We start from the raw sequence: 16,590 nt of genomic DNA on the forward strand, positions 1-16,590 counted from the left end.
TCAGTGGTATATTCACCCGTTCACTGTACGGCCGGAGATAATTGAAAGATAGTTAAGAGAATAATTTTTATCATTTCTCTTTTTGGAGAAATGCCACGTACCGCATATTTATTTTATAACTATTGCATAAGACTGATCTGAAAGTCTCAATCAATATTTATTTTTTAATATTGACTAATTCAAAAATTAATTGGGACTGCTATATCAACATTGTGAGATATTTGTACAATAAAATTAGATTTCATCTCAACATATTAATACTAGAAATTCTAAATTGTATCTATGGTATTGTAATCAGTGAACAACCTGGTCTTGTCTGATATATTTTATCAATGAAGAAGATTCTGTTAATACTAGAAATTAACAGACTCAATAGTGTCAATATTTCTTCTATAATTTCAAGAACCTTATTGAAAAAATGCTCAAATTTTTGGGTATAAAATGTTAACACGTAACATATATTTAGGGTGGACTAATTCAAAGTCCAATACCCTGGTAACAATTGTCCTGGATTAGACTCGAGAGTCATCACTATATATCCTTATCCTTTATCCAAATTAAGCATTAATCTGCTGATTTTGCAGTAATTAACTACATATTGAAAAGGATATATATTGTGACTCATTAACTAATGACTCGCATATATTAATGGGTCGTGATACAGACAATGCCGGCGTGCTAAACACGCCAGGCAAAATTTATTTATTTATTAAAATATTAAAAATAAAAAAAAATTTGCCCAGCATTCTGTTTTACTTCACGCATATATTAATACATATCCTTTTCAATATGTTTTAATCAAATAATGCATGGATGTGTCTAACGAAGAAATAAACATGTACGTTTTAATTAATCAAGGGGCATGACGTTAAACAAGAAGAAGAAAGAAGAAAAATAAATTGTATGAAGTATGAAGTAAAATCAGATTTTTTTTAAAATTTTTTTTTTTTTTTTTCACAATATTTGATATTGGTTTAAGAAAATAATAAAAATTTATTATACTCTTTCTATCTAGAAATTCCAGTTCTATGCTTATAATTAATGGCTTGAAACTTAAACTTTCCCCTCGATCTACAAGAAAGACTAGTATTATTATTATACAACACTATTTTGATTAATATTTGGTAGTTGGAAGCAATAGGATTAATTCTAGGAAGTGTAATTATTATTATTTTTGTTGTGAATTACTTTGAATGTGATTCGATTCAGGGCCAGTTGGGGTTTTCAATTTTAAAATGTAAAAAAAAATTTTAATTCAATTAAACATTTAGCAAAATTACAGTTTTACCTTTAAAATTGTAGTTTATCATCAAGCAGATTTTATACGTATGGCATCTTCCAGTAAACTCAAATCCCTTTTACAGTCCAATCCACAATGAAATACTACAAATTAAATAAACTAATAAAATGGTTTATTAAATTAATGATACAATTAATGGTGAGAAAATCACCAAATGTCATCAAGATATATCTTACAATTACTGCATTAATGCATGCACTTAATAATCATTTTTCGTGAATAAATTTAATCAAATAATGAATATACTTTTTCTTTGCTGTACGTACGTACTGATATCAACTGTAATGACTGTAGAACTAACGGGTTTCCTTATCTGAACAAAACGAAGGACCAGAAGGCCACGAAAATGGTAATCCCAGTGAAAATGCATAACAAGTCCAAAGCCCTCTCGCTCTTCTGCCTTCTCTCCCTTCTCTCCCTCTTCATCTCCAAATACTCTTCGAACCTCTCTTTCCCTTCACCTCTCCTCTCCTTCTTTCTCTTCCCGGTTTCCATGGCGGCCTGCAAAATTACTAAACTGTCCCTTCCGTTCATATACTTCCCCTCCATGTCCTCCATCTGCAAGCTCACCTCCCTCACCTGCAGCTCCCCTCCCACCTTCCCCCCGCACGTGACCACCATCCCGCACTGCACCAACTCCGACGAAGTCGGGGTCATTTCGCCCGCCATGATCGTCGCGAACCGGAGCTGTATCTCGCCGGTCAACCAGTGCCGTTTCACCGACACGGGTCTCCGGCTGGACACATTCGCCGCGCAATTTCGGGCCGGGTCGATGACGATCCAGCTCAGGGTCAAGTTCTCCTCAAGGTGCTTCAGCCACGCTTCGCTCTCTCCGGCGTGTCGTATCGGCGTTCGAACGGATTCTTTCTCGTCGAGTAGGTCGACCCGGAAAGGCGAGCAGAGGAACCACTCGGTCTCGGCGTCGGACTCTTGGACTTTGGAGAAGATAAGCTCGTGCTTGTAGTGAATATCGACGGCGGATATTAGCTCCGACGGGAGAGATTGACGGTGGGAATTCTTCGGCGCCGGAGACCGGTGATCGAGGGCTGGAAATGAATCCGAGAAAAAGGAGCGGTGTCCGGATGGGAACGAGGAGATGACGTTGCAGACACGCGGGTGGTCGATAGAGGGCCACGTGGCGAAACAGATGTCCCGCCAGAGTTTTTCTTCGGTGGAGAGGGCGTGCAGTTGGGACGACGCGCACGCGACGGACGCGAGAGTGGGGCCGTCGAGTCGGGTGAGGATATGGGTCTGGATGATGTCGGGATGGACGGTCGAGATCGCAGTGCCACCGCCTTGATCGACGGTTGTGAGAGGCGCGGCTGTCGAACAAGAAGCCATAGCTGATAACTCTATTTCCAGAAATGCTTGTTTTGATTCTTTGTTTAAAGCAAACAGAGGATTTTATAGAGAGAGTCAAACTACGAAAAATAAAATGGTGTATGGATAGGAAGGAAACAGTCAAACCATGTAAGAGTCAACAATGGCTTCTACCAATTGTGCTTCAACCAACCTTTTTCTTTTCTTTTGTTAGGAAACATCCACTTTTTTTAAAAAAAAATTAATTAATTAATTATTATTTGTTTATAATTAAGTAGGAAACATCCACTTAATTTCATGCAACGATATATAACTATCAGTTTGACTTTCTAAAATTAGGAAATAAAGATATCGAGTGGAAAATAAATATAGGCTCCGTTTGTGAATTTACTTATTGGATCATCCAATATTATATTACATGGAACTTAATTAGGCTATAGCCTATTAATCTATGAAGGGAAAACAGATCTAATCGAGTACTAAAGAAGAAGAAGAAGAAGAAAAACAAATGAGGTAGGTGCACTAATATATATATATATATATATATATATATATATAAGTCGTTAGATATATATATATAATTTATTCAACATCATATCTTTATTACTAGCTAGAATCTTAGACCAAATTGCTTGAAATGAAAGGTTATAGGAGGCTATTTTTGACGATCATATAACCTTATTAAAGTAAGGCCTCTAGTCTTCTTTGGCTTAATTTCTGGAGTTTTTTTTGGGAGTTAAAAGGTGGTCCTGCTAGATTAACGTTTTCAAAATGGCTTTTTCTACTCAGGCTCAGGCTCAGGCTCAGGCCGGTAAGACAAAAAGTCGGTCGGGTTATCAATTAACTTGAGCCGCCTGCATGTGCATCCTATTATCAACTTTATTTTAGGAAGAAATTTTGTTATTATCATAATTAAAGTGACTTTAATTATCAGCTAATATATATATATGCGTGGGGCCAAGGATTTGGGATAGAGGCGACGAAAGATGTCACGTTTATTAATGCTTGGCCACAAGGTTCAACGACACAAGCAAAAAGACAGATTTTTCATGTGACAAAATAGCTAGCCGTATATTGCATCACAAAAAATGACCATGTTCATGCATGTTTCTGTCATTAACATTGGCTGCTGTGACTATAATATTAATTAATGAGTTGCTTTTATGTGACTCCCTTAATTATCTCTTAATCGATGATTAATCTATTTTGAATCTTTCTGCTGTCATGGAGAGCTAGATTGCTACGCCACGCATTATCATATCACATATATATCTCATGGCACTACCGACATAGGGTGTTAATAATTCTTGTCTTTTAATGCGTGAATAGTCTAAAATGGAGAATATTTATTTTATGGTATAAATTAAATTTTATACATCGGAGATAAAAGTCTTAAAAGAGTAGATATCAAGGGAGTCACCAATATTCTTCCACCCAAATCCAATGGTAGCCACCATGTATGGCCGGATCTTAGCGTCACCCACCATGTAAATAGGCCTAGAAACCCGTCTAGGTGTGTGTGTTCCGTTCAATTTCTCTTGGTTTCCTTTGATTTTGCAATTTCGGAGAAAAAATTAGTTTTTTTTTTTTTGGGGTTAAATCTTTGGTGTATGCGTGGTTGATGGGCTTTGAGATTGGTTGTGAGAATATGCATTCACTACAAAAAAAAACAATTTTTTTCTCACCGGAGTTTTTTGACGTGGCACTCCTAACGTGTGTTGAATGTCAGAGGCATAAGTGTCAGGAAATTTTTTTTCCTGACGTGTTACTGTTTAGCACGTCAGAATTTTCTGATGTGTCAATTTTGGCACGTCAAAAATTTCCTGACGTGTCAAAATTGACACGTCAGGAAATTTAAAAATTAATTAAAAATAATAATTTTTTTTTAATTTTTTCTGGAATTTTTTTTTTTCCAATTAAAAAATGTATTTTTTTTTTTTGGTGTAATTTATTGAGTGGTGGTTTCTCTGCACCACTCGTTTCTCTGCAGAGAAGATTTTAAAACCAAATCTGAAAAATCAAAAACCTAACAAACCCAACAAATCTTCAAAAACATAAAAAAATCTTCTTCTCTTCTCTTCTCTTCTCCTTTTTTTTTTTTTCCTTCTGCTTCTCTTCTTCTTCTCTTCTCCCTTCTTTTTCTTCTGCTTCTCTTCTTCTTCTCTTCTCCCTTTCTTTTTCTTCTTCTTTTCTCCTTTTCTTTTTCTTCTCCTTCTTCTGCTTTCTTTGATCTGCCGTGGAGAGAGAGAGGAGAGGAGAGAGAGAGTGTAGGGAAAATAAATGAGGAGAGAAGAATAAAAAGAGGAAAAAAATTGAGGGAAAATAAGGAGGAAAAAATTTCAAAAATCCACCCCTTTTTTTTTTTTTTTTTTGACGCACTATTTTTAGCACGTCAGAAAATTCTAACGTGCCAGTTGGACACGTCAGAATTTTCTGACGCGCCAAATTAGTGTGTCAGAAAATTCTGATGCACTAAATTTAGTGCGTCAGAAATTTCTTAGGCGCCAAATTTGGCGCGTCAAAAAATAGTGATTTTTTTGTAGTGATTAGGTTACTTAGGACTTCATTGCCAATTTGCCATGCATCACATTATGCATTTTATGCCCCAAAACGTACGGAAATCCCCTTTCTCACCCTCATAAATTTTGGGTTACCCGTAAAATTCATAGTGTTTTGTTAAATTTCATGCATTTGGTTGGTTGATTGATGAGAAGTGTTGTTGTTGTGGCAATGTGTGTATTTAGGCATGAAATGCCTCGATGTAGTACCATTCATGAATGGTACATTCATGTACCGTTGATTTTCTTTAATTAAGGGCTGTGATTTTGTTATTTGAGTGAGATATACCATTCATGTACTAGTTTATATAGTTTACATTAATATTTTTTCCTCAATGGTGTGATATGTTTGCTCTTGTAACTGTTGTTAAATGTACTACTTCCAGTTAATTACAAGTTAATTAAATTGAAAGTACTACAACTAACACTCTAAATTAATTACCATATTTAGTTCATATTGGTGGCATTATAGGTTACTTGCAAAAAATAACTTTGGGGTTACTCAAACCACCTCTACAATCGCAACTGTACCTACACCCCTAAGATCCCTTAGGTGGTGGCCAAACCATCCCTTGAAGCTGAGGCATAGTTTAGTCATTAAAAAAAGAGTTTGGAGGTGGTCCAACCATTCTTGCAGCTATAGGGAATGTTTCGATTATCCCATAAAACCCGTAACAAGATAGCGGAACCACCCCATCAGGGGTGATTCGACCACTCTTAGAAAAATGACATTGGGGGTGGTCAAATTGTCCCCATAGCCCTCTGGGGTGGGCCAACCATTTCTCCAACCTTGTTTTTTTTATATATATATATATATATTGTTTCCTTAGTTGGAGTATAAATTTGACATTTCAAGTATAAAAAATCGCATGTTTAAGTCACGTGCACAACATTCTGTCAATTTTAACGTCGAATATTAAAGGATCATGGAAATTGGAAGAAAAATGGTAGTTTATAGGGGTCAAATGTCACAAATAATAATTTGGGGGACTATCTGCAAATGGCTTGTTAGTTCATTGATCAGGTGTATTTCCCGGCCCTAAAATTTTATATGCTTACAATTGAGAATTGCAAAAGGCACTATATTGGCATATTGAAGCATGCATATTGAAAATGAATGATCATTCTATAATTCAAAGATGATCATTCTATAATCATTTTAGATTTAACATAAAATTTTTAATAAAGGTTTTGGATTTATCAGATATCTAATATGTAAAAGTAATTTTACATACTCAACTCATTCCATTGGGTTAATATGGCGGTAACCATCATCCATTGTATTAGACTTTATTAAAAAATGAAAAAATTCAATGGCGGATGAGCACTGCCACCAGGGACGGAGTCATAAACTATTATGGGTAGGGACCAGGAGTTAAAAAAAATTGCTGTTAGGGGCCGGTTGGCTAAATTTTTTTTTTTCTACCTTATAATATATATATTTTTTCACCTTAAAATTTTTTTTGTTGTTAGGAATTGGAGGGGGGCCATGACCAATACCAATCCCCCCTCCTTTGTCCCTGACTGCCACATCAACCCAATAGGATAAAGGTAGAAAAAGAGTTAAGCATTAAGAATTACTCAATGTGTAAGGGGTAAACTGTTCAAATTGAAAGTGAAGAGATTAAATTGACAATTACGTCAAAGTGTAATGGTAATATTTATTATTTCCTAATATGTTAATATGAAGCAACCTAATGGAAGCTTCCATGACTATCTTTTTGTTACAACTATGGGTGAAAAGGTGGGCAGTTATTAATCACCCACTAACCACTAGCGGATAACCGCTTTTGAAGGCGATTAGGAAAAATCGCTAACTGCTTAGGTGGTTACGGTTAGCGGTTTTAAGTTTTTAAAAAACCGCTCACCACCTTTATTTATATTATATAATATATATTATATTTATATATATATAAAAATACATGAAACGATATCGTTTTGGTTTTTTTCAATTTTTTTTAACTTTTTAAATTTCTTTATAAAATTTTTTCTTTAAAAAGTGGTTAGTGGTTATTACGCTAACCACCGATTAACCGTATATGCAGTTAGCGATGGTGGTTAATAAATTTTACTAACCACTTAGGTGGTTACGGTTAGCGGTTTAGCCAATACTCATTGCCTTTTCACCCATAGTTACGACTATTATCAGTAATCATTGTTCTTTTTAATGCAAATACCACCATTTTTTTATGTAGCTTCAAATATTGTCATGTAATTTTTTCTTTAAGACCTTGTTGCATGTGAATTTGTTTCTATTGATTTCAAATTCCTCTTCATAATATACAAAAATTAATTCGTTTGTTCTTTTGTTCGTTCTCTTTTAAAATAGATGTTGGTTTTTGACATGTAATTTCCACTTGTAATTTTTACCATGTATAGCCCTTCGCATAAATGAATAAAGTGATTATTTACCAATATAATACACTCCAATATTGCATGCTTATAACTTCTTTTAAACCAATAATTTCTTTTAAAATACTATTTAAATGTAGGTTATGATTAAATATGTTGTGCATTTTGGATGATACCTCTTCACTTATACTTTTACATTACTTTTTCAAGGAGTCACATATTAATTATGTAAAAAAAAACTCTTGTAAGACTTTTTGGTCCTAGCTAAAGACATTTTTTGAATAAAAAAAATATTTTCAAAAGCTACATTTCTTAAACAATTAATTTTTGAATAAGTCTTGTAAAAATAAATCCACGTACCAACTATTCATGCTATTCAATTGCGATAATGATTAAAGTATTTAATCTCAGTAAATAGTTTTTGTATTTTAGGTCCAAATAAGAGCATTTCTAGAGCAGGAGTTGAAATCTAATGGCTAGAAAATGTACCAAAAAACTTATGTTAGTGATAATGGAGTTGATTATCCTCGTAATAGTCGAAGTGCATGGCAATGACCCTGTCCCTTTCTCTCCCGACTCCCCCTCACTTCCTACCAACCTTCATGGCTTCAAATATGAAAGCTATAATCATGGGTGCCTTGAAAGCACAATTGAAAGAAGGGAAATATTACCGAGAAAAAGTGAAATGGAGGAGTGTATTACTTTTTATCTTTTTGAGTGCCTTTTTAAAAATGAAAAACATCGTAAAATTCCTGAAATCAAACGGCTCAATATAATGGGAAACTGCATAAAATTTTGTTTCAATGTATCGAAACTTGAAGGCATTCGTGTTGCACCGTGTTTATTAGATTGCTTTGAAAAGGCCACAGACATGTATTAAATGCCTATATCTAGAATTGATGAGCTTTGAGGATGGTAAAAGGTATGCAACTAGTTCTCTAGCTCTCTTTAAATAGATATGAATGCACACGTACACTTATGAAGAAAATATTGTTCTACAAAACATGCATAGAAATTTTTGGAAAGAGTTCGCATACTTATCTTAAACTACTATCTGATTATCAAGTCCCTCATAAACTATGGATTACTATTAAAAATTGTCATGTACCCATTTTGATTAGCATAAAGACAAAAATGCCCTTAACAATTTTTTAAAAAGACAAAAATACTCCTTTAAATTAAGAAGAAAAAAAAACTCGTGGGCAAGGGCAGAGGGAGGGGGGTTCGAGAGGGGTCAAATGCCCCTCATCAACTTTTAAAAACTTTTCTTACCATGGTAGAAAATCCCCTGATGCCCTAGTTGCCCACTCTCAACTGTAGATCAGGAACAATCAACACTCACTCATCAGACATTAGGAGCAAACGATTCGTATAGTGTTGGGATGTTTTAGGTTTATGTTAGATGAAAAGAGGAAGAAGACGCTGACAAATTGACAATCATATCATTTTATTTAACACACCGTTAAAATAACTCTTGCTATTTGGACTGTTTGTGGACCACAACAAATTGGAGCTTTTTTTTTTTTTACACTTGAATGGGCTTAGGAAAGAAAGAAAGAAAAAAGAAAAAGAAAAAAAAGGTCAGTGGGTTTGGTTGAGACACCAAACTCAAAATTTTTTATAAAAATCCAAATCACTAAACACTTCAAAGTTTCAAACAGCACAACACAAAATGATTAAAAACAAAAGCTTTTCTTGAAAAAAAAAAAAAAAAGGCCAAAAGTTTAGTGAATAGAAAAATTGTGAATTGCAATTTAGACTTAAATAAAATTTTATAAATATATATTTTTTGTCGCCTATTTTAATTATATGAAATATATAATTGTAATTACTTAAGATTATGAAGAAAAACAATAATTTTATTAATTAAGCTTCAATCAAATTCTAAACGAGCTTGTGTCGATGTAAATTTAACAAATATGCTAGTAGATCTTTGCTTTTAATATATATATATATATATATATATATATATATATATATATTGATTACCATCCTAGTGATAGAGATGACCAAGTCCGAAATGCACTTCTAAAAAAAGACATTGTCAACTAATTATGAATACTCGTCGAAGATAATTGAATAAAATAAAGTGTATGTTACATTTATATATTTAACAATAATTAAATTTTGTTAGTTATATTTTTTAATATTTTTCATCAATTTTTTGTTCAACTTTAATTTATTTTTCATTCATAAAAAGATTAAAAAAAAAAAATTTAACCCCTCAACTAAAATTCTAGCTCCGTCGCTAATCGTGGGTAGCTTTTCTCGATTGTAATTACATGTTTTTGGGAAACCAATCACACTTACCCATTGAGAATATACTCAAGCACTTAAGTTGGCACAAATTAAGAGATCGACACATATGGTGGCAACGTCTCACACCTTCATACAGATTCTCCAATAGAAGCTCTAGGAACGATCTTCTGACTGTCTCGAAAGTAAATCTTCCAGTCACATCAAGATCAAATCTCCTATTACTCACCATTTTGTTTTTAAATTTTTATTAAGGCCATTTTCGGCATTAGGAGGATCAACTACAATTTTCGATAATGTACAAAGATCATTAACAATAAGATAATAAGATAATAGTTTGAAAGACTTATATGTGCTTCCCCAAAATTGTCTCATACAATGCGAAAGAATACTTCATTTTTATATATTTTCATGATGGCAGTAGAAGGTTCAAAAGCAGTTTTTTTTTTTTTTTTTGGGTAAATATATTATTAGTCCCTGAGTCAATCCACCAAAACTAAAAAATCCCTAAGTTTTTTTTTTTAGACTTTTTACTCCATGCGTTAATCGAAATGCCAAATAAATCACCATCGTTAAATTTTTGTAACGCCCGTTAGTTTCAATCAAAACGTACCCTTTTTTTAAATTTAATTAATAAAAAAATTATTATGCTGAAGTGGTAAAATGATGCGTTTTGATTGAGACTAACGGGCATTACAAAAATTTAATGGTTGTAATTTATTTGGCATTTCGATTAATCCAAAAAAAAAACCTATGAATTTTTCAGTTTTGACGGGTTGACTCAGTGACTTATGATATATTTACCTTCTTTTTTTTTTTTAATTGTCCACCACATTATGACTTGCTCCCCACTCCATTTCTTGTATATTTTATACACACCAAGCTTTTCTGACTTGTTGAATTTGTATTGGTTGTTTCAAGGTGAGTAAGATGGCATTACGTGTTGGTGCACTGGATCTTGGATAGTTCGATGAATAACAACTCCTAGCGTTATTGCACATTTTATTTATGTATCGTTTGAATTATACAAATGTGTAGATGTAAAGATACTTTTACTTGATGTTTTGTTTGCATTATGGTCGTGGGCGTGATCAACTCCAAGATTGTGCTATTTTGGAGTTGTTTATGTTACTTGATTGTGTGTGGGGTGATTGAGATAATTTAAATTTTTTCTTATGTGTTTTTAGATATTGAATATTGAGACCAACGCTTATCACTTGAAATATGTATGCCTTACTATTGAAAAAACTTAACAGAAGTTATAAACACCACAAATACATAAACTTTTATCCATAAAAAATAAATAATAATAATAATAATAATTAGCTATTTAGGGTGTGTTTGAGATTGTGATTTCATAGATAAAAGTGCGATTTTAAAACAAATCGCAAAAAATGAATTATTTTGGATTACATTTTAAAAAACTTGAGATTTGAAAACCCAAATTTTAAATGCTAAATTGCAATTTTAAAGGTCAAACCGCGATTTTGCCAAACATTTAATTGTATTTTTGAAAATCACATTTTGAAATCGCTCATTTTAAAATAGTTATTTTTAAATTACACTTTTTAAAATTGCAAACCCAAACGGACCCTTAGTTTTCCTCAAAAATGTATTATATACTTTTTGTACATTATTCTCTTAAGATTTTAACTGAAATATTATCATATTTCAGTTATGATAATGTATTATAACTTATGGTCCTAGCCGAAAACAAAAGTTATTTAACTGAAATATTATCATATTTTCAAAAGCTACAATTCTTAGACAGTAAATCTTGGAAGACTAATTAATTAATGTCCCAACTATTCAAGATATTCAATTGCGATAATGATTAAAATATTTAATATCAGTAAATGATTTTTGTATTTAAAGACCAAATTAATAAGAGAATTTCTACACTTCAAAAAAAAAATACAGGAGAATTTCTAGAGTAAGAGTTGAAACCAGATGGCTATAAAATGTTTCAAAAGAGTTAGGTCGGTGATGATGGGGTTAATTATCCTCATAATAAACGAAGTGCATTGCGATAACCCGACCCCTTTCTCTCCCAATCCCCACTCACTCCCTACCAACTAATATTGGTTTGGAGTTATGTATTAGTTGTAATATTTTGTCATGCCTTTATTTAAAAGCAAAGTATATTGAAGTTAATAGAAAGGAATTTATCCATCTTACGGAAAAATGCGTAAGATTTTGTTTCGACGAAAAGGAACTTGAAGGCATCCAGATTGCACACTGTTTACTTGATTGCTTTGAAAATGACGAGAAGTGGAATAATTAAATGTCTAAATATAGAATCGATGAACTCCATGGATGGTAAAAGGTACACAACTACTTTTCTAGTGCTCTCTAAACAGCTAAGAATACATACATCCACATAAATTTTCTCATACATTGTAAAAGAACACAACATTTTTATACATTTACGGGATGATAACGTGTCAATTTCTGACACGTCATCAATTTTTATTAGTAACTTTCAATTTGTTAACCCACCACACATGTTGCTAATGACACGTTATTAATCATTATTGAAGTGTCAAGAGGCTTGACACGTCACTAACGGGCCGTTACCAAAAAATAAAAATTTTGTAGTGTGTTTAAATTTTATTTTATTTTTTTATTATTTTTTTTTTTTAATTCTCCACCACATTACGAATTGCTTCCCACTCATTTTGTTGTATAATTCATATACACCAAGCTTGACTCACTTGGATTTTATTGATGGTTTCAGGGCGAATAAGATGGCATTACATGATGGTGCGCAAGATATTGGATAGTTGGATGGATAACAACTCCTAGTCTTTGTTATAAGAATAGAGTTTTATACGAAACAATTAGTAATATTAGAATATATTAGAATATATTATATTTTATTGTGTTTATTTTTATTTAGTATTGTCTTTATTTTATTTCTTATAAGAGTTTTGATGACTCAGCTTTAGTTTATATTCCAATAATAGCTTATGACTATTGGAATTATAGTTTGCCTATTTAAAAGCCATTACGTTATGAATAAAGTAAGCAGAAAATTATTTCAAACATTGTATTTGAAAATGTTTTAGGTACTTTTCAATGAATATAAAGGGTCTAGGTTCTCTCAAAACCTAACAATTTATCTCGTTATGTGTGTGTAAAAGTATTCACGTAACATTCACGCTTTATCTAAAAATATAGTTTTTAGCATTATTCTTGAGAAAATTATGAAGGATTACCATTGCCTAAAAATAAAACAACTAGTACAATAAAAGCATGGTGTTCAAGCTTGTACCATAATTAATGATAATGAGCATAATTCTAATCACATGAAATCGAGGAGAATTCAATCATGCGATTCGAGGTAAAACTAGGTAAATCCTTTGTAAGATACATAAATTTTCCTCTCAACAACCAACGATATATTCTAACTTCATATCAGATTTTTCCTTTAAGATCCCTTCTCATCCCAATGCCCTCGATTTTTCCTCTATCAAACCCTAGTAGTCAAGGCTTTTTCCTTTGTTCATAAGTTGGTATTGGTCGTTCCAAGCACGGCAAATGGAGCGTTGATGATATTATTGACATAATATAATTGAATCTTCATCATGAATAGTAACATCAACATTTACTGAAGTAAATTTTGCCAAATACCCTTTGTGTTTATCATCATTTCCAGTCCATTCATTTTTAATTTTGTTATTGAAATCCTTGTACTAAAATATTTTCAAATAGCTTCTTCTACCATACTTCTCGTCCAATTGTTAAACTTAAAACATGCATGCATGTTTTATAAGTCCTGGTGCTAAGTAGGGGAGGATGCAGTACTATTAATTAATTATCAACAATTATGGACATCTTTGTTCTTTTATGATGATTGATCATTTAACCAATAGTGTAACGGTCCTTTAGCCACATCATATAGGTCCTCTATTATGATTGGTTAAGCTTAACTACGTCTTCTATGTTTTCTCAAAGTGTACTTTAAGCTAAAAATCAATAGGTTTTCTTGTATCTTTATTAAACACATGAAAACACTAAAACAACACAAAATCAAATAGATGACAATGCTAAGGAATTAACATATGCAAGTTAAGGGGCTTGAATGTGCAACATTTGGCGCTAATTATCAGCGACATTACACTATAGACGCTATTAAGCATCATAAGCGGCGACATGTAGCGTTGCCACTAATAATTTCTAAAAAAATCCCCAAAAAGTTTTTAGCAGCAACTTATTAGCATCGCCTCAAAAAGCGACGCTAATATTAATGTTTTACTCAATTTTTAGCGTTTAATATTAGTGGCGATTAGCGGCGACATGAAAGTCGCCGCTAATATACTATTATTAGCAGCGACAACTAGGAGTCGCCGCTAATAAATTGGCCGCTAATGAGCCAAATGCTTGTAGTGCTAGTTACAAAAAGAAAATGCTTGTGATACTACAACTTTTACAACAATTTCCTTTAAACTATCTTAATGGTAACAAAGTTAAACAAAATTTAACATGTAAATTTAATTGTTTCGGCTCTATATATTCACTTTCCAATCAAAACAAGAAAAGAAATCCTAGAATGGTTTGAAATTGCTGACAAATGGCTGCAGGCAAAGATGGTCAAAGCAGAAAGGAAGCCCCGGCAAGATAAGCAGGGATTCAAAGCTCCCCCAGCGAATCTAAAGGAGAGTAACCAAACTCCATGAAGCCAAATCTTGGAAGAGAGATTATTTAATCAAAATACCACTTATTTAAGCGAAGTGTTACACTTGTATATGCTTACCATTGAGAATTTGCAAAAGGCAATTAATATATTGGCATATTGAAGCTTATATATTGAAAAAGAATGGCTATTCAATAATCTAATATGTTTAATTTTTTTAGCATAGCCAACTTTTCCAAGCTACGAGTCACATATTAATTGTGTAAAAAACTCTTGTAAAAACTTACGGCCAAAAACAAAAGTTATTTAACGGAATATTATCATATTTTCAAAAGTTACAATTCCTAAACAATGAATTTTTTAGTAAGTCTTGGGAAGAATAAATCAATGTACCAACTATTCAAGATATTCAATTGCTATAAGGATTAAAATATTCAATATCAGTAAATAATTTTTGTATTTAAGGATCAAATAAGAGAATTTCTAGAGTTGAAATCAAATGGATAGAAAATGTTTCGAAAAGGTTATGCTGATGATGATGGAGTTGATTATCCTCGTAATAATCGAAGTGAATCGCGATAACTCGACCCCTTCGTCTCTCGATCCCCCTTCACTGCCTACCAGCTTTCGGGCCCTTGATTATGAAAGTATTTATAATCAAAACTTCCTTAAAAGCACACTTGAAAAATGTGAAAAAATGGGAGAAAAATTTCATTTGGAGATGTGTATGAGTAGTCATATTTTATACTGCCTTTATATGAAAGCAAAAGATACTGGAGTTCGTAAAAGAGAATTTACCCGTGTTACGAAAATATGCGTACACTTTTGTTTCGACAAAAAGGAACTTGAAGGCGCCCATATTGCACATTGTTTACTTGAATGCTTTGAAAAGGACAAGAAGTGGCATTAAATGTCTAAATATAGAATCGACGAGCTCCGAGGATGGTAAAAGGTACACAACTACTTCTCTAGCGCTCCCTAAATGGCCATGTATGTACATACTTACGAAGAATATATTGTTCTACGTACAATACATACATGCAAGTAAATTTTCTCATGGGTTAAATTCATTTTATCCCTTAAAGTTTCAAGAGTTTTTTAATTCGAACCTCAATGTTTAAAAATTGGTAATGTACCCCTCTAATGTTTCAAAAAATTTTAATTCAGACTTTATGTTACTAATTTCCGTCAAATTTGACTGAAATCTATGAAATTACGTAATTACCCTCAATGCTTTTTTTTAAAAAAAAAATTCCGTCCAATTAGACCTAAATTAGCAGCAGGGTCTGAATTAAAATTTTTTAAAACATTAGGAAGGCACATTGCCGATTTTTAAATATTGGGGTTTGAATTAAAAAACTTCTGAAACTTAGGGGGTAAAATGAATTTAATCCTTTTCTTGTATATTCTAAAAGAACACAACATTTTTATACATTTTCAGGATGGCAATAAAAGGAAATTCAAAATCATTTTTTTATTTTAATTCTCCACCATATTAGGACTTGCTCCCCACTCCCTTTGTTGCAAAATTTATATACACCGAGCTTATCTCACTTGTTGAATTTGTGTTGGTGGTTTCAAGGTGAACAAGAAGGCATTACATGATGGTGTGCAAGATCTTGGATAGTTGGATGGATAACAACTTTCTAGTCTTATTGCTCATTTTCTTTATTTATGTATCGCTTGAATTATAAAAATGGTAGATGTAAAAACACTTTTACTTGATTGTGTGTTTGGATTATGGTTGTGGACACAATCGACCCCAAGATTGTGCTATTTTGGAGTCGTTTATATTATTTGACTATGTGTGGCGTGATTGAGATAATTTATATTTTTTATTAAGCATTTTTAGACCTTGGATATTAAGACCCATGTTTATCATTTAAAAATAGGGTTAAATGACATCCCTAAGTTTTAACAACCTTAAGTTTCATTTTGTATCATAAATGGTACTTCTCTTATGGGTAAATACGAATATGGTACATCCGTCCATCTTTCGTCCATAAAAGTAACATAATTACACATCATACCAATCAAAACCCGCCAAGTGTCATATGTCTCAACAAAAAATTAAAGAGGCATGTTACACAACCATCTTTTTTTACAAATTCAATAGATCAATCATTAGATTTGTGAACCCCACACAAATTCAATAGTAGATTCATCCA

At 32.6% G+C, this 16,590-nt stretch overlaps 1 protein-coding gene across 1 annotated transcript; it reads right to left on the reverse strand.

Moving 5' to 3' along the window:
- Window positions 1–1,395: 1,395 nt before the first annotated feature.
- On the reverse strand, window positions 1,396–2,740 carry LOC132164452 (F-box family protein). The gene has a single exon (XM_059574968.2). It carries the CDS (start codon window positions 2,639–2,641, stop codon window positions 1,610–1,612), a length of 1,032 nt encoding a protein of 343 aa, XP_059430951.2. The 5' UTR covers window positions 2,642–2,740; the 3' UTR covers window positions 1,396–1,609.
- Between the last annotated feature and the right edge of the window lie 13,850 nt (window positions 2,741–16,590).

Source organism: Corylus avellana, chromosome 8 (genome assembly GCF_965113065.1).
Source record: "Corylus avellana chromosome 8, dhCorAvel1.hap1.2, whole genome shotgun sequence".
NCBI classification, from domain to species: domain Eukaryota; kingdom Viridiplantae; phylum Streptophyta; class Magnoliopsida; order Fagales; family Betulaceae; genus Corylus; species Corylus avellana.

Bases quoted from the DNA above. Each gene is read 5' to 3' on its own strand.
- LOC132164452 (XM_059574968.2), bottom strand. From the start codon at position 2,641: ATGGCTTCTTGTTCGACAGCCGCGCCTCTCACAACCGTCGATCAAGGC.